We start from the raw sequence: 25,440 nt of genomic DNA on the forward strand, positions 1-25,440 counted from the left end.
AAAACGTCAAAAAATTAGTCAATGTCCCCTTGGTGTCACTTTTTGTCCCAAGTGTCCCAAATTTATATTTTTCTTGTAGATCAAGTTAAGGGCTACATTTTAGTTGTTAACATCATTTTAATTGCTATTCCACCGAGGTTCGAAAATATCGGTAACCTTTGAGATTCCGTCACGACCTCCGGAATAGTTGTATTTTATTGAATTTACAAACGTTTGGTAGATCAAATCTAGAGCTATATTTTTGTAGTTGACCATTTTTCAATAGCTCCACCCACTTTTGAGATACGCGCTTTTGAAGATTTCATGCAAAAACAAGTGAAAGTTGATCAACTTTGACATTTCCCCCCCCCCCCCCCCCCCCCCTTGGTGTCGTTTTTGTCCCAGGTGTCCCAAATTTATATTTTTCTTGCAGAACAAATATAGGGCTACAGTTTCGTAGTTGGCAACGTTTTTATTGCTCCGCCCACTTTTGAGATATGCGCATTTAAAGATAGCATGCAAAAAGAACAGTAAGGATTGGTCGACTTTGACATGTCCCCTTGGTGTCACGTTTTGTCCCAAATTTTTTAAATTTATATAAACCTTGTAGAACAAGTATAGCGCTATATTTTTGTAGTTGACAACTTTTTGATAGCTCCACCCACTTTTGAGATATGCGCCTTTAAAGATTGCAGCTCGATATAAAATATGGCATCAGTCATCCTTAAAGGAAATGGAAATCGATAAATATTGCGTTTAAGAAAAATTGGATTTTGTTTGAAACTATTCAATTTTTCAAGTTTCGGCTTTTTCAGGATAAACCATTTCCCTCAGCATTTTCCTCCATATTTGACTGCGTAGCGACTCAAAATTAAAGCATGAACATGCAATGAAAAATATGACACTTCGCTAGGGAAGGTCCTCGACTCGGTCTGGAGTTTTGAGTCGTGACCTATATCATTTGAAAGCTGAGAAAACGCTGATTCCAAATATATATTCAGTTTTTGCCATCGAGGCCTGGTATTCGAGAAAAACAAGATCAAAGTTCCGAGAAATGGAAAATTTTTTACCTTTTTGACATGCGAAACATTTTTGCTTTTTTTTGCATTTTTCGCAAACTCCACGATCACCTGGAGGTCTTCACCAGAGTTGCATCGTAGAGAAAATTTCTTATCCGGAAGTCGGAAGTCAGAAGCCGGAAGTGAAAAAACTCCCGGAAGTCGGAAGTCGGAATTAAATTTTTCTCAAATTTTCAAAAACTCCAAGAGAAAAATCATAAAATTGCCGAAAATCAGTGGAAAAATAGATCATTTTTCCATGTATTTCTGCGAAATTTACTTTTCCAAATCCACAGTTATGGAATGACGGAAGTCGGAAGTAAAATTCCTTATCCGGAACTCGGAAGTCGGAAGTCGGAATGGAAAAAATGCCCAGAAGTCGGAGGTCGGAAGTCGGTTCATTCATGATTCTCAAAAAAAAAAGCTGAACATTTTCAGACCTATCATTTTTTTTCTCCCAATTCTTCTTCTATTCCCCACATAGTTGTCAAGGCCCGGGCAAATTGGCGCGAAAGTCAAATTTTCAAATTTTTCAAATTTTTTTGAATTTTTTGAATTTTTTCGCGAAAAAGTCAAATTTTCGACTACTGTCGAAAAAATAAAGTTTCGACAAGAATTTTCAAAAAAAAATTCGCGCGCTGAAACGCGCAAGCGCATAAAGTTGTGGGCGGAGCTTAAACTGCAAGCTTAAATAAGCGGCGCGGTTCTAATTCCAGTTGTTTTTCCCAAATTAAGAACCGCGCCGCTTGCAGTTTAAGCTCCGCCCACAACTTTATGCGCTTGCGCGTTTCAGCGCGCGAATTTTTTTTTGAAAATTCTTGTCGAAACTTTATTTTTTCGACAGTATGATTCAGAATTAGAAGAAAATCTGAAAAATAGTAAAAATGGTCACATTTTCGATAAAAAATTGAAAAAATTTCGAAAAAAAATTAGGAAAAAAAAGGTCATCAAGAATATGAAATGAAATTTATAATTGCGTATTCGTCTTCTCCATTCTCTCCCCTTCCTGCTCCTCCTCAATTTCTAATCCCCCCTGCGTCTCTCAAAAAAGTATTTTTCGGTTGGTCCCCAGCGGGGGGGGGGGGGGGGGGACATTCTTGAGGAGAAGAAGAAAGAGTATTTCTTCTTTCTTCTTTCCCTCCTCTCTTCTTATCGATCTTTTATTTTACACACTCTTCCCCCCTTCTCTTCTTTTTCTTTCTCCACTGGACCCCCTGGTTCCCTGAAATATGAAAACTCTTATATATTGTTGTGTTCTTTTATTCCTATCGACATATACTTCAATTATTCAATTTGTGGAGTCTAATGAGGATGCGAAGAGGTTATACGATGACCTTATGGTTAATTATAATCGGCATAGGAGGTGAGAAATCCGTTTTTTTTTCAGATTTGGCCTGGCCCAAAGCGGAGTACAAAAACTGCATACTTGTCAAAGCCCGGCCAACTACTTTAAAGAAGAGCGCCGCCAGCCTCAACTCACAAAATTTGACGATACACACAAATGGTGGCGCACCTTCGACGCTTTTTGAAAAAAATATCGAAAATTTGAAATTTGGCGCCAAGTACTCACTAGGGAAGGTCCTCGACTCGGTCGGGAGTTATGGGACGCGACTTATATCATTGGAAAGCTGAAAAAACGCTGATTTCAAATATATATTCAGTTTTTGCCCTCGACGTCTGGTATTCGAGAAAAACAAGGTCAAAGTTAGAAAAAAAAGCATTAATGTGTCTTTTTTTCTAAATTTGACCTTGTTTTTCTCGAATACCAGACCTCGAGGGCAAAAACTGAATATATATTTGGAATCAGCGTTTTCTCAGCTTTCCAATGATATAGGTCACGTCCCATAACTCCAGACCGAGTCGAGGGCCTTCACTAGTGAGTACTTGGCGCCAAATTTCAAATTTTTTTCGATATTTTTTTTTTCAAAAAGCGTCGAAGTTGCGCCACCATTTGTGTGTATCGTCAAATTTTGTGAGTTGAGGCTGGCGTGCCTTAGGCGCTCTTCTTTAAAGTCGTTCAAGTTTTGTGATTCAAAGCTTATTTGTCAAGGCCCGGGGCACTTGGCGCCAAAATTCACTTTTTTTTTGAATTATTCGAAGTTTTTCGAGTTTTTTCGCGAAAAAGTCAAATTTCTGAAAAATTGTCAAAGATGTTCACATTTTCGATGAAAAATTTAAAAATAAAACATTTTTTCTAATTTTGTGAAAAAATTTTTAAAAATTGCACACATTTTTCGAATACGGTTGCTTGTTATTTTGACCAATTAAAAAATATACGAATTGACTGCGTAGCGACTCTATATGTCGAGTAGTGTGTGTAAAACGCGCTCTACTGAACTGCAGCGTTAAAAAAAAGCTAAAAATGTACATCGCCAAAATCGAAAAAAAAAGCAAAACACCGGGTCAGTGGAGCGCCTGAGCCGCTGCGCAACCAATTTAGATTTTATAACATTGAAAAAGGATACCGAGTTTTTTCCCGTTTTCAGGAAACAAACTTTGCACAAAAATCATGAGTCTGAATTTTTGAAACATTTGAAACTTTTCTACAGTTTTCCTCAATTACATCCCTTAAAAACCTTTGAAACCTACAAAAATCGTTCGTAAAACATTTTTTTGAATTTTTTTAGTACTGAACTTCTGGGCCGAAAAAATCCCCTCAAGACTTAAATTTCAGACCGTCCACATCACCAAACAAGCCGCTGACGATCAAGTTGAAGCTTCGTCTTAGTCAGATTATTGATGTGGTAAGAGCTTTTTTTTTAATTTCAGGCGAAAAATGGTCAGTCCAAAAAAAATGTTTTTTTGAAAATTTTTTTTGCCTATTTTTCTCTCATTTCCAGCACGAAATCGACCAAATCATGACATGCTCCGTATGGCTTAAACAGACATGGATCGATCGTAAGCTCTCATGGGACCCGGTGAACTACGGTGGCGTGAATGTGCTCTACGTGCCGTATGAAATGATTTGGGTGCCCGATATTGTGCTTTATAATAAGTACGGTTTGAAAAAAATATGGCCGAAAAATTCAAAATCTCCAAATTTTCAGCGCCGATAGCAACTACAACATCACCATCTCCACCAAGGCCACACTTCACTATACCGGAGAGGTCACTTGGGAGCCACCAGCGATTTTTAAGAGTATGTGTCAAATCGATGTCAGATGGTTCCCGTTCGACGAGCAACAGTGTCATTTGAAGGTTGGTTTGCTTAAAATTTCAAAATTTTCAAAAAATAGAAAAGACAAAAAAGTTTTGGTTGGGGGCAAAACTCGAACCCTTGACCCTTTGGGTGACGACGACTGCTTACCCGGTTGCGCCACGCGCGCTCAAAGAAAAGCAGGGTGAGGTGGTGGTGATAAAGGTGGTGGTTTTCAAAAGTGGACTGCGCGCCGGAGGCGCGCCAGCTCGTCAGATTCTCATTAACTATTTGAGCTTCAAAACCCAAATTTTTTGCAGTTCGGCTCCTGGACATTCTCAGAAAACTTGCTCTCCGTGGAACTCAACGAGCCTTCACTCCGATTCGAGGAAGAGATTGATGATAAGGGAATAGTGGATAATGTGACTGTTGCTGATGACGGTATCGATTTATCTGACTACTATCCGTCTGTGGAATGGGATATTATGTCGAGAGTCGCCAAGAGACGAGCCAAGAATTATCCGAGTTGCTGTCCGCAAAACGCTTATATTGATGTGACGGTGGGTTTTTCTAACTTTTGAGATCCCGTCATGACCTCCAGAATGGTTCAGTTTTAAAGATTTTACTATTTTTAGGTAGATCAAATCTAGCTCTACATTTTTGCAGTTGACAACTTTTTGATAGCTATTCACGTTTTAGAGATACGGCGGGTCAAAGCTAGCGTCCTAAAAGAAGGCGAGAGAGCGTGCGAAAAGAGGAGGGTGTCTCTCTCCCTCTCTCTCTGCGCGCGCTTTGGAAGTACGCTATCTTTAAAGGCGCATATCTCAAAAGTGGGCGGAGCTATCAAAAAGTTGTCAACTACAAAAATGTACAGCTACATTTAGTGTGTCTAATTATGTAAAATTTTCACGAATCGGATAAGAACTAACACCATAGCAAGTTTTTGAAATTTGTCTAAATTTAACGAAAATTTCAAGATTTTCAGAACTTTCGAGAAGTGTTACAGTGTTATTTATGGTCCAATTTTTTCAAATTTAAATGGGTTTGGTAGATCAAACGCAGATCTTCATTTTCTAGTTAACAACGTTTTGATAGCTCTTCACGCTTTTGAGCTGTGCGCCTTTGAAGTAGAGAAGCTACTTTCTAAAGTTTAAAGGCGCATACCTCAAAAGTGGGCGGAGCTATCAAAAAGTTGACAACTACAAAAATAGAGATCTTGAGTTGTTTTACAAGAAAAATATAAATTTGAAAAAAATGAAACACAACTCACACAGTGACACTTCTGCAAATTTCTCGAAAGTTTCAAATTTTAGTGAAATTTGATTATTTTTATGGCGCTGTCACAGCGTTATTTTTTCGTCCAATTTTATTAATTTCACTATAATCATGTAGATCAAATCTAGATCTTCATTTTTCTAGTTGACAACTTTTTGATAGCTCCGCCCACTTCTGAGATATGCACCTATAAAGAGCGCGCTCTTTCTTCCCACGCTCTTTCGCCTCCCAATTTTTAAAGGCGCATATCTCAAAACCGTGCAAAGCTATCAAAAAGTTGTCATCTAGAAAAATGTAGTCCTAAATTTGATCTACCTTACAGTACTACCTACAACTCCGCCGCAAACCCCTATTCTACACCGTCAACCTCGTCTTCCCATGCGTCGGAATCTCGTTTCTAACTATTCTCGTATTCTATCTCCCATCAGATTCCGGAGAAAAAGTCACTCTGTGTATCTCGATTCTTGTCGCTTTGACTATCTTTTTCTTGCTTCTCACTGAAATCATTCCGGCCACTTCCATCACTTTGCCACTCATCGGAAAGTACCTACTGTTCACTATGGTGATGGTGACACTGTCAGTCGTGGTTACTGTAGTTTGTGAGTTTTTTTTTGTTGAAAATTTGGGGAAAAGCATTCGAAAATAGCACTATTCAAGACTCTTAAGAAAAAAAAACCAAAAATTACATTTTTTGAAAAACTTAAAAAAAAAATATCTTGTCCACGAGGAGTACACAAAGAGATTTCGGATTTTTTGAGTTTTTTAGTGATTTCAAAGGTTTTTGATCAATTTTTCACCATTTTGATTGGTAAATCGTGGGAAAAAGCGGAAAAAAAAACTTATGTTTTTAAAAATCGGGAAAAAATCATAAAAATCACCGAAATCCTCAAAAAACCCGAAATCTCCTCGTGTACTCCTCGTGGACAAGTTTAAATTAATTTTTTGAATTTTTGTAAATCTTTTCGTTTTTTGAGTTAAATTGTTGAAAAAATACATAAATTCACAAAAATCTGCAAAGCCGTCGCGTACTCCTCGTGGACAAGAAGATTTTGAGTTTTTTGAAAAAATGTGATTTTTCGAGTTGTTTCCTTAAAAATCTCGTGTACTCCTCGTGGACAAGAAAATTCAAAATTTTCGAAATTTTAGAGTTTTTTTTGTTGTTTTTTCCAACAGAAAACTCAAAAACCGAAATTTCTATAAAGCCGTCGTGTACTCCTCGTGGACAAGACGATTTCGAGTTTTTTTCTAAAAAGTCTCTTGTACTCCTCGCAGGCAAAACTAATTTAAAAAATTCAAAAATTTTACAGTTTTTTTGTGTTTTTCCACCGAAAAACTGAAAAAAAAACCGAAATCTCTCCGTGTACTCCTCGTGGACAAGAAGATTTTGAGTTTTTTGAAAAATTCAGCTTTTTCAAGTTTTTTTCTTAAGTCTCAAAAAACTGAAAAACAACTCGTGTACTCCTCGTGGACGAGACATTTCAAAATTTTCGAAATTTCACAGTTTTTTGTGTTTTTCCACCGTAAAACTCCAATTTTTCAGCTCTCAATTTGCATTTCCGTACTCCAACAACCCATTTGATGCCAAATTGGGTAAAGAAGGTGTTCCTAAAGTGGCTCCCTAAACTCCTCTTCATGCGGCGACCAATCGATGATTACGAGGAGAAATTCGACGAGAAAAAGAAGCCGAAAGACGGGAAAATCGCGTTGAACGTGCATGCGCATCGAGTGTCGAAAGACGTCGGACACAAATTGAAAAATGCGACGATCGATGACACTATTCAGAAGATGTACTACTCGCCGCCAGTGGTGAAAGCGTTCGAAAATATTTGTTTTATTGCCGAATTGCTGAAAAAGAAGGATCGAGACGATAAGATTGATGAGGACTGGAAATACGTGGCTATGGTGTTGGATCGATTGTTTTTATTGATTTTTTCAATCGCTTGTTTTGTGGGAACGGTTATCATTTTGTTGAGGGTAAGTAAGTGCGCTCTAATTGGATTGCAGAGGAGCGCGAATGGTTTCAGGCAAAATTTAAATTTTATCCGCCGGAAAGGGTAATTTTTGGCACAAAACGCGCTCTACCAGACTTTACGAAGCTATTTTGGTGGCCGGGGCCTAGAAATTTCTCGGCCACCGGCTCTTTTGGCCTAGACGGTTTTCTAGGCCACGCCTGTTAAAAATTCGAAAAAATATTTGATTTTCAATTTTTTTTCGAAAAACGTGCTTAAAAATTGGTTTTTGAGAGTAAAATGCGAATTTCTTGGTTTTTGGACTCCAACTCAAAAAATTCCATTTTTAGGCGGAAAAAGGTAATTTTTGGCCTAATAAGGGTGATTTTTACTTAAAAACTCGAAAAATCAATCGTTTTCGATCCAAAAACGATGTTTTAACTCAATTTTCAAAATTTCTGCAAATTGTCGTACGGTGTTTGCACACAATCTAAACTACAGTAACCCGGAGCCGGGTTTCTGGCTAAAAATACTGGAATTTTACGATTTTGACCGATTTTACCCAATGTTGCCAATTTTTAATGGTTTCAAACGCGCTCTACTGGATTTCATACAGAACTTTCGGGAAAACCGGGACAAGACCAGTTTCGGAGGCCGAAGACTACCAAATTTCAGGTTTTTTGAAAATTTTCGTTAGAGCGCGTTTGCATACTCTAAATATTTACTCGAATTTCAGCCCCGCCCCCAAAACAAGAGTACTCCTGTTTTAGGGGCGGGGCTAAAATTTGAGTATTTCGTAAACACGCTCTAACGTAAATTTAAATAAAAAAACATAATTTTGGCTGTCCTCAACCACCAGGACTCGTCTTTTTCCCGATTTTTCTGAAAAATCTTTCAAAAATCCGGTAGAGCGCGTTTGAAATCATTACAAATAGTAAAATTTGTTAAAATCGGGCAAAATCGACTAATTCCAGTATTTCCAGCCAGAAAATTGGCTCCGGGTCACTGTAGTCCAGATTGTGTGCAAACACCGTACGACAATTTGCAGAAATATCGAAAATTGAGTAAAAATCGTTTTTGGACCGAAAACGATTGATTTTTTGAGATTTTAACGTAAAAATCATCTTTTTTTGTCCAAAAATTACCTTTTTCCGCCTAAAAATAGAATGTTTTTGAGTTACAGTTTAAAAAAACCGGGAAATTCGCATTCTACTCTCAAAAATCAAATTTTAGGCAAGATTTTTGACAAAAATAAATTGAAAATCAAATCTTTTTTCGAATTTTTAACAGGCGTGGCCTAGAAAACCCTTCTAGGCCACAAGAGCCGGTGGCCGAGAAATTTCTAGGCCACGATCTGATTCTCAAAAATTCGTCTAAATTCCGGTAGAGCGCGTTTTGAACGCTGAAAACTTTCAAAATCAGCTAAAAATTGCCGATTTTTTGAGAAAAAAACCGCAAAAAACCAAAAAAATATAATTTTCTGAAAATTCAAATAAAAATTGAAAAATAACAAAAAATTGCGCATTTCCAGGCTCCCACGCTCTACGACACGCGAAGTCCCATCGATCTACAGTACCGGCCGGCTAACCTATCGGCGAATCCAATTATTAATGTCTAATTGACACTAATTAACGGGTATTAATTAGAAAAACAATTTGATGGAAAACAAGAGAATACAATAAAAGCTATAATTAACTATAATTACAACAATTATTAATTAATACAACAAAATACAGGTGGTGGCCGAATTTTTGCATTTTTGCGATTTCTAGGCCACCAAATACACAGAAATTGAATTTATTCAACAGGAATCGAAAAACCGCGTCGTTCTCTCTTAACGGGCGGTTCCGTCGAGGAGGAGATGGATCGTTTCACTCCAATCGGAATTTTTGGATAAATTTTACGAATTTGTGGCATTTCTTCGGAATTCTTTCGGACGACCTTCTCCTCTTTTGGAAGTTTCGAATTCGGACGCATTGACATCACTTCCATATAACATTTGGCCGCTTGGCAGTCTTGTTCGGTGCCCGCTGAAGGGAAAATTTGAAATTTAGGTGAAAAAGTCGAATTTTTAGGTGAAAACCTTGAATTTTTAGGTAAAAACTCAATTTTTAGGTTAAAAACTTGAATTTTTAAAGGAAAACTATAATTTTTAGGTGAAAAATCCATATTTTGAGGTGAAAAATCCATATTTTGAGGTCAAAAATTCAAATTTTTAGGTGGAAAACTTGAATTTTTAGGTGAAAAATACAAAAAAACTCGAATTTTTAGATAAAAAACTCAAATTTTTAAATGGAAAAATCGAATTTTTAGGTGAAAAATTAAAATTTTAGGTGAAAAATGCAAAAAACTCGAATTTTCAGGTAAAAAAACTCTATTTTTAGGTGAAAAATTCATATTTTGAGGTGAAAAATTCAAATTTTTAGATGGAAAACTTGAATTTTCAGATGAAAATCTTGAATTTTTAGGTGAAAAATCTATATTTTGAGGTGAAAAATTCAAATTTTTAGGTGGGAAACTCAGCATTTTAGGAGAAAAACTCAAATATTTAGGTGAAAAATTCGAATTTTTAGGTGAAAAACTTGAATTTTCAGCTGAAAACTTTGAATTGTTAGGTCAAAAATACAGAAAACTTGAATTTCTAGGTAAAAAACTAGAATTTTTAAATGAAAAACTCAAATTTTTAAGTAAAAATAGCAATTTTAGATGAAAAATCCATATTTTTAGGTGAAAAACTCGAATTTTCAGATGAAAATCTTGAATTTTTAGGTGAAAAATTCGCTTTTTAGATCGCGCTGCGTGCGCGTAGCGGTTTATACTGAAATAAACGACGAATAAATGTTGAAATCGAATTTGGCACCATGCCAAGTCGTTGTGCGACGGAGCGCGTTTTCACGATCTCGCATTGCTGTGTTTTTTTTCAAGAAAATAAGACATTTCAACACGGTTTCAACAAAACGCGTCAAAGGTACGCCAGATCGATTTTAAAGCTGAAAACTTAAATTTTGAACTAGAAAAATTGTAGTTTTTCAGCGTTTTTAGCCGATCTGGCGCACCTTTGACGCATTTTGAACCAATTTTTTGTCATTTTTAGCCGATTTTTCAGATGATCTGGCGCACCTTTGACGCTATTCGAGCCTTTTCCTGCTTTTTTCAAGAAAATACGAATTTTCAACCTAATTTTCCTAATTTTCTCCCCAATCTCACCATTAAATTTCTGCCCCAAAATCTCAATATCTGCCTCTCTAAACGCTCTCAAAAACGTCTCCAACGACTCTTTGGCGACTTTCGAATTGGATCGAAGTGGAAGGACGTCTGGGGGTCCCGTCAGGACACAATACAACGGATAGAGCATTGTTTGACCATTATGGAATAGAATATCGTAGTAGACTTCTGGTTCCGTGGGGGGAAGGTCGTAGCCGTACTGAAAAATGAAAATTACAAACGCGCTCTACCGAACTGTGTCGTGTACTCCTCGTGGACAAGTTGGGAATGAGGGTTTTGAGATTTGGAGTCGATTTTCTCGGGGCACAGTTCTTACAAGTGCGCTCCACCGAAATCCCCTTGAAAAATGTCTCTTTTTCTCTGCGCCTCTCAATTCCGCACACAATTTTCTCGCGGTTTCGGTAGAGCGCAGTAGTGGTGACAAGGAAAAATGAGAGTCCTCGAACAAACGCGCTCTACCGCACTCCGTTGTGTACTCCTCGCGGACAGGGTTGAGAAAGACATTTCGAAAATTAATTTTGAGTCGATTTTTTGTCTAAAATCGATCAAAAACAGGTCAAAATCGAGATTTTTGATGTTTGATGTTAATTTTCTCCAAATTTTTGAGTTTTGGACACAAAAATATGAATTTTGAGTTGAAAATTGACGATTTCTTGTGATTTTCATTAATTTTTCTATTAGAAACAGTTAATATTATGAAAAAACCTTAGAAAATGCAGAATTCAACGGTTTTTAGAGAATTTCTCATCGAAAAACCCCGTAAAACGAGAAAATGTCGTTTTTTAACATAAATTTCAAAATGTCTGTTGAAAACCCATGTATTTTCCAATTTTTCGAAAAAAAACGTTGGAAAGTTATCTATTCACCATTCCAAACGATATTTATGCTTTTTTCGGATGTCATCTTCAAAAATTCACAATTTTGATGCGAAATTCCTAAAAAAATCCGTAAAAATCCAAGGTAAACCTCAAAAAAATAAAAATAAAAGACTTGTCCACGAGGAGTACACGGAGCATTTTTACAGTTTTTTCTTGTTTTTTTTTCTGAAAATCAATGAAATCTCTCCCAAACTTGCCCTCGAAATGTACACAGACATTTCGGCAGAGCGCACTTGTCTATTAGCAACCCGCTCGTCTTACAACTGCGCTCCATCGCAAAACGAGAGAGTATTGGCGAGAGAGACGCAGAGTTTTTGTTGTTCGCGCGACAACACAAATTTTCACAGTTTCTGACCTTTTCTGCCATTTTTCGTAAAAATGTGCAAAAAATGTGAAACTCTGCGTCTCTCTCGCCAATACTCTCTCGTTTTGCGATGGAGCGCAGTTGTAAGACGGGTGGGTTGCTAATAGACAAGTGCGCTCTACCGAAATGTCTGTGTACATTTCGAGGGCAAGTTTTGGAGAGATTTCATTGATTTTCAGACAAAAAAAACAAGAAAAAACTGTAAAAATGCTCTGTGTACTCCTCGTGGACAAGTCCTTTTTTTATTTCTTTGAGTTTTAAGGTTTACCCTAGATTTTTACGGATTTTTTAGGAATTTCGCATCAAAAATGTGAATTTTTGAAGATGACATCCGAAAAAAGCATAAATATCGTTTGGAATGGTGAATAGATAACTTTCCAACGTTTTTTTTTCGAAAAATTGGAAAATACATGGGTTTTCAACAGACATTTTGAAATTTATGTTAAAAAAACGACATTTTTTCGTTTTACGGGGTTTTTCGATGACTAAAAACCGTTGATTTCTACATTTTCTAAGGTTTTTTTTTTCATTTTGACCGATTTTTTTGTTGATCTTGCCCCACCAACCGATTTCTTCCAATACGACATCATCTGTTCATAATTCTCAAACGGCGCGTCTTCCGGAATTTTCCGATGAATTTTCACAATTTGTCCTTTTCCTAATTTCGGCAGACAAGTCACCCATCTCGGACGGATTTGGCGGGTAATCGGACCGCTGGTCAAATCGGAAAATCGTTCATCGGCATCGAGAATCCAGTGCTCAAAAGGGTGGATTCTGATGTGTTCCGCGGTGAATTTTATGTATATATTGCCAGTTTCAGAGCAATGCGTCTTGATTTCTAGAAAAAAATTGATAAAAACTGAAAAATGTCAAAAAAAATAATAATTTATTACGAATTCTCGGCAAATTTGTCTGTTTCCACCATAGAAAACCGTCCTGAACGAAGCAGTCGCCGATCTGAATGAAAAATATAAAAAATATTCTATTTTTGGCTATTTTTGGCCTAAAATATTGTACCCGAAACCATTTTACTCTCTCCATAAACCAAAAAACAGCGAATGGGAGGGATTCCTCGATAACCGATGAGTCACACTCGCATTCCAGCTTAATCTGCAAAAAAATGAAAAAAATTTCATTTTAAAACCAATTTTCCTCACTGTCAAATGCTGTTTTTCCAGAAAATCGATAATTTTCTCATTTTTCATAAATTCCGGCGATAAAATCACCAAAATTGTGCAAAAATCGCGTCGGGGGAGGGCTAGACACCCGCCAAATTGCTCGGCGACCTTCAAAAAGTCTCTGCATAATTTATTGAGAATCGCCAGCGCGGCGTTCTTCCGATTGTCGAATTCCATGTCGACCTGAAGGAAAATTTGTGATTTTTATCGATTTTTTGGCAGAAAAACCTTCAAATAATAAGTTTTCAACTTTTTTATATCGAAACTAGCCACTGAAATCACTGTCGATGCCATTTTTCTTCGGGAAATCACTGAAAAATAAAAAAATTCTCAATTTTCAAGGCTCCCCGTAAATCGACACGACGCAAACACTGTCACGTCAAAATGCACAGAAAAATTTCTACCGTAGTCAGCGGAGAGAAGAATAGGCTGAAAATGCTGACAATTAGATTAAAAATAGCTTGAACAATTGAAAAAAAATTACAATTCTATGAAAATTTTTGCAAAATTTAATTTTCTTCGCTTGGATTTGTCTGTAATGGCTCTGTCGTCAGATCTGCTGCATTGACCGCAAACACCGTCACGTAAAAATGCGGACCTTTCAAAAGGCGGTGCATTTGAAAAGAATCAACGAGAAAATGGCTTAAAAAAGCTGGATTTTTTGTCAAAAATATAATTTTTTAAGCTTTAATTCTCTATTTCAGCAGTTTTCAATTTATTTTTGCAATTATTTCATCATCTGAGCCATTATTTTAATCAATAATTGATTTATCATCATTTCTTCGTCAATTCCAGTTTTTTTTGTTTTTTCCGTGGCCTCTTCGTTCAGTTTTCCCTCTGTCTCTGTTTCCAGCAAAATCGTCTCGATTTTCTGCAAAAATCGATATTTTCGAATTTTCAAACTAAAAAATTAATCGATTTTTTGTTTTTTTTTTACAAAAAACATGTCAGAAATAGTGAGTTTGCGACCGTTTTCCGGGATTTTTTATCGATAAAAACATTTTTCACGGCCCTAGTGTCATATTTCAGCTGTTTTCGACATATTTCAGCGAATAGTTCTTCATCTGAGCTTAAAATTGTTGAAAAATCAATTTACGTCATTTCCTCTGTGAATTATAGAGTTTTTGCTTAGTTCCTCATCAGTTCGCATCATTTTCTTTCATTTTCAGCATTTTATTTTGATTTTTACCATACTTGCAAAATTCCGGCCCGGCCCGGTCGGCCCGGATTTGAATTTTTTTCACTAGAATTTTTTTTTTCAATGATTTTTTTTCAAAAGTTTTCCAAATTTTTTCCCAAGTATATCTTTTATTCTTTCCGTTGCTTTTTATAATCATAATACTCATTTTTAGAGATATGTATCACTTGTAGAATAGAAACGGCCGTTTTTTAAAATAGTTTTTGCTGTTTTAATCAGAGAATTCAAAAAAAAAATCTTGGGTGCTCCTTTTCCGTTGTTTTAAAAGATCATAATGCTCATTTTCAGAGATATTGATCACTTTTTGGAGTAGAAAAAGAAAACAATGAGAAGTTGTCGTAAGATATGATACATTGTGACGTCACGGCGGGAAATATCGTCACGCAAAAATGCGGACCTTCAAAATTTTGATGATTTTTGAGAGTTTTCGCTGAAATTTAATGAAAATAATCTCAAATTTGATCACAAAAATGTTCACAAATTTGTTAATTTTCGCTCCTTCCGATCGTGGTTATCTCATTTTTATGCTTAGGCGACCGTTTTTTAAATAGGTTTCGCTGATCAGAAAATTTTTGAATATTAATTTTTGTCCGCTGTTTCTTCGTTGCTTTTTATAACCATAATGCTCATTTTTTGAGATATTGATCATTTTTAGGAGTAGAAACAGAAAACAATGAGAAGCTGTCGTAAGATATAATACATGTTGACTTCAAAAATTGAAAACTTGATATTTTTTGAGAGTTTTTGTTGAAATTTACTGAAAATAATGCCAAATTTGACGCTTATTGTGCATTTTGTTCACTAATTTATTTTCGCTCTTTCCGATCGTAAAAATAACTATTTTGAAAGATAACTCTGTCCGCTGCTTCTCCGTTGCTTTTTATGATTATAATGCTCATTTTCAGAGATATTGAGTATAGTTAGAGAACTTCAAAATATTGATTATTACTTTTTTGCTACTTCTCCGTTGCTTCTAATCGTGCTCTCACGAATTTTCGAGTTTTCTTTCGAATAGCGGTTGTTTAACTCATTTTCTAAGCTGCAGAATACAAAATTATTTTAGATTTTCTCTTGTCAACAGCTGCCTACCGTTTTCTACAGTTTACAGTTTTTTTTGTCAAAATCCTATTCTCGCTACCTGTATTGTTGCGTTTTGCTGTAATAAATACTTCAAAACTCTGTCACACTCTGATTTCCTACTCATCCAAAAGTTTCTTTGTTTTCTATAAAATGTTTTTCGCTGAAATCCGTTTTCACTACTTTCTTCGAGTCTTTTCTCATCATCCTTCTTGTTTCTTTCCAAAATCTCTCATGACATTCACATTTTTCAGAACCGACGTCACATAGTTCTCGAAAACTTGAAGAAAAAGGCCATGATGAGTGTCTACAACAATCGCTCTAGCTTTTTTGATGCCGAAGATCCTCTTACGGGAGGTCTTCGCACGCGTGTCCTTAGGAACTACTCCGGATCAGTGGCTAGTCTATTGTTCCATGCGTTTAGGAGTAAGTTCTACTCGCACAGAATATACGCGAACCAAGTTCGCAAAGTAAAGTCGGAGATCCTCTTACGGGAGGTCTTCGCACGCGTGTCCTTAGGAACTACTCCGGATCAGTGGCTAGTCTACTGTTCCATGCGTTTTGGAGTAAGTTCTACTCGCACAGAATATACGCGAACCAAGTTCGCAAAGTAAAGTCGGAGATCCTCTTACGGGAGGTCTTCGCACGCGTGTCCTTAGGAACTACTCCGGATCAGTGGCTAGTCTACTGTTCCATGCGTTTTGGAGTAAGTTCTACTCGCACAGAATATACGCGAACCAAGTTCGCAAAGTAAAGTCGGAGATCCTCTTACGGGAGGTCTTCGCACGCGTGTCCTTAGGAACTACTCCGGATCAGTGGCTAGTCTATTGTTCCATGCGTTTTGGAGTAAGTTCTACTCGCACAAATCGCGATGATTACATCCACACGGCGATACTGAATGATCCGGTGATTAAGTTTATGAGCGAATACTTTTTCAACAGTTAAAAAATCTTTTCAAAACCTTTCTATCAATAAAATTGTGTCCATTTTCTTAACGTGCAGCTTTATTAACAACAAATCCAAAAAATGATACAGTGAAGAAGTAGGAAGGTGGCGATGTTTCTAAATGAAGAAGAAAAACTTAAATTCTTCACAATACTCGAAAATATTGCCTTTGTTATGGTAGTTAATTGAGAAGTTACTTTTTAACTCGCTGAGATCGTAGGATGACACATAATAATCTATTTCGGGACAAGAACAATAAGACCATTCACGGGAAATCGCCCAACCATGGAAGTTGTCTTTCGAAAGTAATCCATCTGCAAATATCGTCTCCAGAGTTTCGGCCACCGCTTTAATATCGTTGACGGCATACATATCGCTGCAAATTCTCTTTTTTTCAGACTTGTCAAAAATCGGGCCGGGCCGGTCCAAAATTTTTCCTGATTTCAAAAAATGGGAACCCGTTTTTACCAAATTTTATTTGAAATTTTTTGAAAAAATAGAGTAAAATGCTTAAATTATCATACATATTCACATTTTTCCTAAAATTTCAAAAAAGTTCCAGAAAAAAAAATCAAAAACTGAAAATGTTTCAAAAGAGCCGGGCCGAGATTTTTTCTGAGTTCGGCCCGGCGGGCCGGGCCGGGTTGGGTCGGGCCAAAATTTTTCCTGATTTCGGCCCGGCCCGGCCCGTGACAAGTCTGCTTTTTTTTATTCTGATATTTTTCTAGTTAGTGAAAAACTTACTCCATTGCGGGCTTAATCATATGGTCCAACTTCTGAACGTATTTTTCCAGACGAGATATCTTGTCTTTAACTTCACCTGCAAAAACAATATATTTTTTGTACAATGTTTTAAGATCGTTACGTTTTTGTGTGTCATCTGTTGCGTTGTAAGAAATTCGTCCAATCACAAAGTCAAAGCCTGTCTCGTTTTGTTTGGAATAGCAGTGATCAGTATTTTCCGTGGAATTAAAGTAAAATTGGTATTTTTCATCACGGTGGAACATTGCTATTTCATATTCATACCTGAAAGAATGTTACAAACTTTTAGCCATACTTGTCAACCGGGCCGGCTCGTAACTCGCTTCAAACTTAATATTATGAGTTCAAAAATATACCAAAATGTAGATCTTGACGAGTTCTATGTCCGTGACCTACTACGGGCCGGATGACTATTCGTTAATGGACCGCGGGTCGGGCTAGAATGGCTTTTTTGGCACTTTTTCTCGGCCCGCGGCATATCAACGAATAGACATCCGACCCGTAGTAGGTCACGGACATAGAACTCGTCGAGATCTACATTTTTGTATATTTTTCAGCTCATAATGTTCAATTTGACGCGAGTTATGCGCCGGCCCGTGTCGGCCCGGTGGACAAGTATGCTTTTAACGAATATTTTTATCATTTTGATTTCTCAGTCTAGGAGTCCTTTTCCTGAAAAACAAAAAATCTGGTCGAACGATAAACACTGACTTGGGTATTCCTGTGTGGAGGAGTGTTGAACGTGTATTATTAGTCACTAGTTTCATTATCTCTTGTTTTGTAAATTTGGGGTTGTCATGCATCGTCCGGACAATACACAGTCATTCAAAGTGATAATGCGCACAACAGACATAGCTGGCGCGCTTCCCGTTTTTTAAAGTTTTGTGTCGCCTCCCTTTAAATTCTACAGTAACCCGAAATTCAATTAATTGAGCATGCGAGCAAAATTGCCGAGATCTATGATAAAACGAGTGAATTCGTCGAAAAAAAAGGCGTAGAAGTGAATAGGTGCCCATCAAACCATGATATACCGCTTTTCAACGCCAAAAAGTCAGTTTTATTTTTTTTTTGAGAAACAAAAAACTCTCGAATTTTCAATAAAAAGTGCATTTCTCCTGCTAATTAAGTATTTCCAGTTGCCGTTATGCTATTTTGAATCCTTTCAAGTACTTCTAGACCGAAAAATTAACAAAAAACTGAATTTTTTGAAAAAAGTTGAACTTAAAAATTGATTCAATAATTCCAGTTCTGAATATTATAACACGTATTTAGGCTTAAAATGTTCGCAACAGTCATCTTCATAAATGTTACTTAACGAGAACAAATGAAATCGCTCCAATTTTTCGTATTTCTTCTGAAAATGGCAAAAAATGGTTTTTTTAGTTGATTTTCTTAAAAGTCTTTCAACTCTCTTATTTTTCGACAATGTGAGAGAAGGTTACACTTAAACGATGTATTTTTGTCCGCAGAACATTTGTTACTACTTTTGAACCAGCGAAAATGCTGAAATTTCGAGAAATCGGTGTATAATCGGTTTTAAGCTGAAAAACGAGAATCGCGCCAGCGATCGTCGCAATCGCGCTCTGTCGCGGATTATCACTTTGAAGGACTGTGCAATATAATTTGATAATATTCCTTGATGAACTACCGGCCAAGCCGAAACCTACAAAGACAAGTTGAAATCTTGAAATGCTTAAACAAACGTACAAGAGACTCGTTGATGTAATTCAATGCGAATGTGACAATTCGATTCACATCCTCAATAATTCCCTCAGTATAGACTTCGATGGAACGAGCGCCTCCGTTATGTAAAACATCCGCGCAAATCGCCGCATAGTACGTCTGAATATCGAAATGAACAGATTTTACAAAAGAAAATTTAACTTGCCAGGTCTGTTATTTCATTGATCAGCCTGGATACAAACGCCTCAACCGAGACATAATTAAAATTGGATACGGCGATCAACGCGTGGAGAAGGCAGCTGAAAATGTTTTGAAGAAACTGTTGGTACCACTGAATGGACTACTGTTCCGCTCACTGTTCTTCATAGAGGTCTAGATAAATCGACGGGCGATGGCTTATCTCGTGAAGAAAAACATCCATTGCGTCATCATGTCCCATGAAATATTTATGGAAAACGGAAAGTTCTTCATTAAGAACAGTTTTGTTGAGGAGCTGTTGGGAAAGAGACGAAAATTCTGTAATTCGTCAAATTATGTTTAATTTAATTCTTTTTCCGAGTACCTATCATGTAACGGCTTGGGTCTGGAAAAGGACCCCCAGCGGTCAAATTAAGATGCACCTTCGTTAAATATGCACGACGGTCTGTTAGAAGTTTGACCTCCTCTGACGTGACAGGGGCTCCACAGCTGGTGACCAATCGATATATTATATGCTAAAAAGAGTTTTACAGTAATAATTCGGAAAGGGTCTTGTACTCAAACTCATACCTTCAACATCTTTTTTGGGGCCCTGAAAAATCGTAATTCGTGTGACGAATTGCGTAGCAACCACTTACGTATTACTGGTGAGACAAGCTTCTTTGTAGTTTCTAATATCCCCGTCTTCCTTGAACGACTCGGGATCAAGGTATTTCTCTGTCCAGAACTCCATCTCAAATAAAGGATGTGTCACTGCCTGAAATGAGAGATTTCAACAACGGTTCAAAGAATTGGAGGAACGGAGCTTACTTCTTCATAATTCCATTTAACTGCCACATTTGGCTGCCACATTCGCGATAAATGTGACCTTCCCTCAGTTGTCCCTCTGTCATTGCGTTCTTGGAAGATTGCTTTCGTTCGGTTTTGTAAATCCATAAGAACTTTATATTCTTGGCTTGATTTCTGCAATATCATTTTTAAATGTGCGATTCCAAGTACAATTTGAGTGCAATTTTTTTATCTCTTTAAAGGAGGACAGAAGTCATATTTTTTTATTTCAGATTCTGATACTTCAGAAAATTCTGAACAACTTTCATCATTGGAGCATGTGCCAAATATCGCTCTAAACGCCTCGAATGCCCGTTTTCCGGCTCAAAAGGAGCCTAGATGCAAGAATTTTCCCACGCATATTTTTGTCCCGTGTAGTCCTCTCGGACAATATTATTTCTTTTTATTTCTCGATTCTTCGTTGTCTTGCTTTTTTCAACAAAATTTCCTGTTTTTCTTCTTTTTTTACGATATAAATTCAATTGTCCGAGAGGACTACACGGGACAAAAATTTGCGTGGGAAAACTCTCCCATTTAGGCTCCTTTTGAGCCGGGAAAACGTGAATTTAGGGCGTTAAGAGCGATTTTTAGCACATGCTCCAATGATGAAAGTTGTTCAAAATTTCCTGAAGTATGAGAATCTGAAATTAAAAAATATTACTTCAGTCCTCCTGTAAGGTGTATACGCCAAGGAATAGCTCATAAAGACGGGTCAGAAAAATAGAATGAAACTTGTTGGCGCACATTCGGATGATTTTTTTTGGAATTTGTTTACTCTTGTCGTTATTTGTTACAGGTAGCATTTGCTCACCTCTAGCGTAGAATTTACATTTCTCATAGCCCCTATTGGAACAGCAACTTTCATCAAATGATCCAATTGATTTGGGAGTTGTTTGAATGTCAGCAACACGTCATCGCTTCTCGTAGTCACTGTCACAAGGGCTTTCAGGAATTCTTCTATATGTTCACCTGAAAAGAGATAAATATGTATTTTCATGATTTGAAAAGTTCTTTTTTAATACCGGTGTAGTAGCAAAATTGAAAAATTACCGTTTACCGATAAATTTGTTAACAATTTGAGTTCGACCCCCACTGAAAACTGATAACTTTGCGGTTTTTTTTTCTAATTGCTGGTACTTTGGTCAGTGTGTTTGGTCTGAGCGATCATTCACGATGATAACTATAATTTTTAGAAATTTAACAACATAAAGATCTGCACAGTGTAAGGTGAAAGTCGTGAACACGGTGATCTTTTCAGAAACCACTTGGTTTGATTTTTAGTCCAATGCAAGACGAGCAAACTTGCTCCAACGCGCCGTTGAAAATTCTAGACCCCAACTTTCTATAAATTCCACTGCTTTCACTGTTCTTGACTTATCATTCAATTCTGTGAAAATTGAATCCGCTCAATTTTTCTCACGGTCTCCCACTCTGCGAAAAAGAACTACAAGGAACGTGAAGCCGATTTTTTCACGTTTTAGTTCAATTGTTTTGTTTTTTGCACTGAAAATGCAGTATTTTTCTGGTTTTAAGACGTCGCAATGGATGAAAAAAGTGTCCCATCCATAAGAATTGTGAAAAATTATATTTTCTATCTTATGAGCCAAAAAACGTAAATTTTGGTAAGAAATTGACTTTTTTGATACAGAAAAACTGATTTTCAGAAAAATGAGATTTTCAGCAATTTCAGCCAATATACATATTTTCTGATAATTTTAACGTTTTCAGAGCCTCCTCAAGTACATTATTTGCAATTGTCGTTTGAAACAGTTTTCTGCCAAAAGGGTATACATATTTTTCTGAAAACCGGTTTTTCTGTATCAAAAAAGTCAATTTCTGACCAAAACTCGCGTTTTTTGGCTCATAAAATAGAAAATATAATTTTTCACAATTCTTATGGAAGGGACACTTTTTCATCCATTGCGACGTCTAAAAACCTGAAAAATACTGCATTTTCAGTGCAAAAAACAAAAGAACTTGCAGTTCTTTTTCGCAGTGTGGAAGACCGTGCACGGTGCCACCCCAAAATAGGTATAATAAAGTTTGAACGATTTTAGATGAATGACCGGTAAATGAGCGTTTCGGTAAATCTTTTCAATAAAAATTCACCAAATCGTTATTGGTCAAGAATAAAGAGAACAATACCATATTTTCATACTTGTCAAAAATCGGGCCGGGTCGAAATTTCTCTTGGCCCGGATTCAAAAATGTGTACTCATTTTGTAACATACTTTTCTGAAAATTTTCGAAAATTTAGAGTAAAAATGCTTAAATTATCATACTTATTTACCTTTTTATTGAATTTTGAATTTTTATTCAAAATTTCCAAAACGGGCCGAGCGGGCCGGCCCTGGCCCGTGACAAGTATGCATATTTTCAATACTCATACCTTTCTCTTTAGATGTTGCTAACGGCGTGAGCAGCAAAAGAAGTATCGAAAATTTCAGAAGCATAGATGATTTGCTGAAACAATCATCTCTCATATTTCTGTCAAATCGTGAAACTTTCATCCATATTTTTTTTCGTTTTCTTGAAAAGATAAAGAAAAAAAATAATTCAACAAATGGGTTTCAAAGTCACATGTGTGCCTTCTTAGCCTGCGTCTACAATGTGCCTCGAGTTTGCTTTCTTTACACTGAAAACTCTGCCATCTCCCAGGTCTCTTCAACCTAGACAGGTGGTCCCCTCTATCTTGTGGCTGACGGGATCAACAACCGAGGAGAACTCGTCCTGAAGGTCATCTATGAGGAAAATTGGAACCACAAAAAAGAAGAACGGATATTTGAAATCCCACAAAAACTCGAGAAATGTTGACGCAGGCTAGACCAAAGGACCAGTTCAAAAAAGTTATTTTCAATTAAATCAGAGTGATTCTGAGAAAGAAGACCTCTACATCAGAGTTGCGCGGAAGTGATTTTTTCTAACATGGAAGTCGGAAGTCGGAAGTAAAATTCGTAATCCGGAAGTCGGAAGACGGAAGACGGAAGTGAAAAAACGCCCGGAAGTCGGAAGTCGGAAGTCGGAAGTAGATTTTTTCGCAAAGATTCAAAAACTCCTAGAAAAAGTTCATAAAATTCGCGAAAATCAGTGAAAAATTAGTTTTTGGCTGAAGAAAAGCTCATTTTCTGTCTTTTTAGACCATTTTTTCTTCTATTTCTGCGAGATGTACTTTTCCGAAAACCCACAATTATGGAATGACGGAAGTCGGAAGTAAACATCCGAAAATGGAAGTCGGAAGTCGGAAGTAAAATTTTGATAACGTAAGTCGGAAGTAAAATTTTCAAAACGGAAGTTGGAAGCCGGAAGTCGGAAGTGAAAAACAGCTCGGAAGTCGGAATTCCGCGCAACTCTGCTCTACATATACTTTTCGAAATTTTTCGAAATTCTGTAACTCTGCGAGTTTTCAAGCATTCTTCTTGATTTTTGCCTCTACTCGAAGAAAATTTTAGGTACTCCTCAAATAAAGCAACTCCTAGTGACAAAACCCATTTCTTTTTATGCAAGTCTGTACAACTGTAAAAATGAAAAGACACTGAAAATGTTTTTATTGCTCCATAAAATCTTCTAATTGAGTTCTAATTTTGATTGCTCGTCTGACTCTTGCTCTTCTCCAGCCCAGTCGAGCCCTCCGCTTTGGTGATAGCTTCCTCTAGCTTTTGCTTCAATTCAGAAGCCGTCGGACGCTTATTGGGATCCACGTGCCAACACTCCTTCATAATCTCCTCAATCTCTGGAGGCATGCCGGCAGGCGTCGGGAGACGGTACCCACCACGAGTTTTTTGCTGGAAGAGAAAACTCATCAGGGGGATTCCTAGGCCCTTACCTTCACCACGTAACCCTTCCACGCGCTGTACGGTGTGTCATACGGTACCTCGTAGAACTCCCACATCATCACGGCGAACGCGTAGATGTCAGTGTTGGCACGCGTCTCTCCGTTGTCCCAAACTTCTGGAGCCAACCAACGGATGTTTGTGGGCTTGTTCAGGTCCACTTTGTAGATCGACGTCGCGCGGCACATACCGAAATCCGCGATTTTCACGATATCCTTGTGGATGAGACAGTTACGCGCGGCGATGTCACGGTGGATGCATCTGAGAATGAAAAAAGCGATTTTTGCATAGGAAACTTGGAAAAATGTCATGTTTTGAAGCTAAAAACAGATCTTACAGATTTTCGAAAAATTTTCGAAAGTCCAAAAAAATTTGAATTCGATGTTTCTTGCTCAGTTTTTACTCTATTCTCTTAAGGATCACATTTTTGCATTCAGCTCGTTGAGAGCTTTCAGAAAAATATAATCATGCCTAGATTTTAAAAAATTCGGGTCTCGACACGAAAACTACAGTAACCCAGTCATAACTCCGAATCGAGGCATGATTATACTTTTCTGAAAGCTCTCGCCGAGCTGAATTTAAAAATGTAGTCCTCGTGAAAATAACGTCTAAACGGATCGAGAAACATCGAATTCAAATTTTTGGGATTTTCGAAATTTTTCGAAAATCTGTAACTTTGCGAGTTTTCAATCATTCTTTTTGATTTTTGCCTCTATTTAAAGGAAATTTCAGGTACTATTCAGATAAAACAACTCCTAGTGAAAAAAAAACCCACTTCTTCTTATGCAAATAATCGATTCCACACGCCGCATGGTATGTATACAGGGACCGGGTCTGTGTGCTCAACTTGGCTCCCTTCTCCACGAGTCGATCCTCCACAGAACCACCGTTACAGTACTCCAACACCAATAAATAGGGGATATCATCCAAAATGTATCCATAGAATTTCACAATATTCGGATGGTCGTACAACTGCATCACTCTCGCCTCCTTCATCATTTCCGCCAACATTTCCTCGTCGTTTCCCTCCGTATCCAACTTTTTCACAGCGATTTTTGTGTTGGTTTTGGTTAATCGACCCCGGTATACTGTACCATAGGCTCCCGAGCCAAGCTGGTAAAAGAAAAAGGTTGCAAAACAGAAAATAAAGGGAGCGGGGTGTCGAACCCGGGTAGGTGCGCACGCTGGGCAAAAGCGCAGGCATTGCGCCACACGGCCGCCAAAAAATAAACGGTGCGGAGGTGGTGATAAAAGGGATACCTAGCGAGGCGCGGCGCGCCTCCTCACCTTCTTTTTAAAGTCGACATCCTTATGCATAAGCTGAAATTTGCCTTTCGGAATCGCCCGTTTCAGTATAACACGTTCCCCTTTCACTTCCACTGTCTCCTTTATCAACATATCCACCAGTTTACCAATGTTTGACGCACTTTTGTTCTGAAATTTTCAAAAAAGTTTCAAAACATTTTTCTGTGATTTGACCTACCGCAAATTTGGCGCTCGACGGTGTCCGCTTGATCTCATACCTCCGGATGCCTTTTTTAAGCCGAACCGTCAGAAATAATTGCATTTTGTTCAACTCTGGACTCATTTTCATCACTATCATGTAGTCACCGTCGTTCTACAACAAAATCGATAAAAATCGATAAAATCAATCGATAATCGAAAAAGTACAGTACCACAAGAAGTTGATCGGCATCTTGATTCATTAGTGCTCCATGATAGTACGGTAGGTTAATGTCTTCTTCTGGAAGTCTGAAAGGGAGGGCGGAGCTTACGGGTCCTTAGAGGGGCGGAGCTTACGGGGGGACTCACTTTTCTTTATTAGCCATTTTTCACGAAGATAGACCAAGTATAAGAATAGGAATGATTGACTTTTT

At 37.4% G+C, this 25,440-nt stretch overlaps 4 protein-coding genes across 4 annotated transcripts; 1 reads left to right on the top strand and 3 right to left on the bottom strand.

Moving 5' to 3' along the window:
- Window positions 1-2,266: 2,266 nt before the first annotated feature.
- Window positions 2,267-9,015, top strand: GCK72_000225 (uncharacterized protein; the record flags this gene model as incomplete). Its single annotated transcript, XM_053722346.1, has 8 exons — window positions 2,267-2,400; window positions 3,712-3,781; window positions 3,878-4,032; window positions 4,085-4,235; window positions 4,494-4,733; window positions 5,771-6,047; window positions 6,989-7,422; window positions 8,929-9,015. The coding sequence occupies 8 exons, from the start codon at window positions 2,267-2,269 to the stop codon at window positions 9,013-9,015; spliced, it is 1,548 nt and encodes a 515-aa protein (XP_053590991.1).
- A 179-nt stretch (window positions 9,016-9,194) lies between these two features.
- GCK72_000226 (uncharacterized protein) lies at window positions 9,195-13,336 on the bottom strand (the record flags this gene model as incomplete). Its single annotated transcript, XM_003091701.2, has 7 exons — window positions 9,195-9,427; window positions 10,605-10,821; window positions 12,431-12,702; window positions 12,758-12,821; window positions 12,882-12,974; window positions 13,022-13,225; window positions 13,271-13,336. The coding sequence occupies 7 exons, from the start codon at window positions 13,334-13,336 to the stop codon at window positions 9,195-9,197; spliced, it is 1,149 nt and encodes a 382-aa protein (XP_003091749.2).
- Window positions 13,337-16,308: 2,972 nt separating this feature from the next.
- On the bottom strand, window positions 16,309-22,186 carry GCK72_000227 (uncharacterized protein; the record flags this gene model as incomplete). Its single annotated transcript, XM_053722347.1, has 14 exons — window positions 16,309-16,379; window positions 16,460-16,638; window positions 17,007-17,082; window positions 17,128-17,288; window positions 18,635-18,687; window positions 18,732-18,866; window positions 18,913-19,006; window positions 19,064-19,223; window positions 19,270-19,420; window positions 19,476-19,497; window positions 19,544-19,662; window positions 19,716-19,868; window positions 20,545-20,702; window positions 22,123-22,186. 14 exons carry the CDS (start codon window positions 22,184-22,186, stop codon window positions 16,309-16,311), a joined length of 1,596 nt encoding a protein of 531 aa, XP_053590992.1.
- Window positions 22,187-23,308: 1,122 nt separating this feature from the next.
- On the bottom strand, window positions 23,309-25,392 carry GCK72_000228 (uncharacterized protein; the record flags this gene model as incomplete). Its single annotated transcript, XM_053722348.1, has 7 exons — window positions 23,309-23,515; window positions 23,605-23,824; window positions 24,339-24,676; window positions 24,851-24,997; window positions 25,047-25,181; window positions 25,240-25,315; window positions 25,376-25,392. 7 exons carry the CDS (start codon window positions 25,390-25,392, stop codon window positions 23,309-23,311), a joined length of 1,140 nt encoding a protein of 379 aa, XP_053590993.1.
- Between the last annotated feature and the right edge of the window lie 48 nt (window positions 25,393-25,440).

Source organism: Caenorhabditis remanei, chromosome I (genome assembly GCF_010183535.1).
Source record: "Caenorhabditis remanei strain PX506 chromosome I, whole genome shotgun sequence".
Lineage (NCBI taxonomy): Eukaryota > Metazoa > Nematoda > Chromadorea > Rhabditida > Rhabditidae > Caenorhabditis > Caenorhabditis remanei.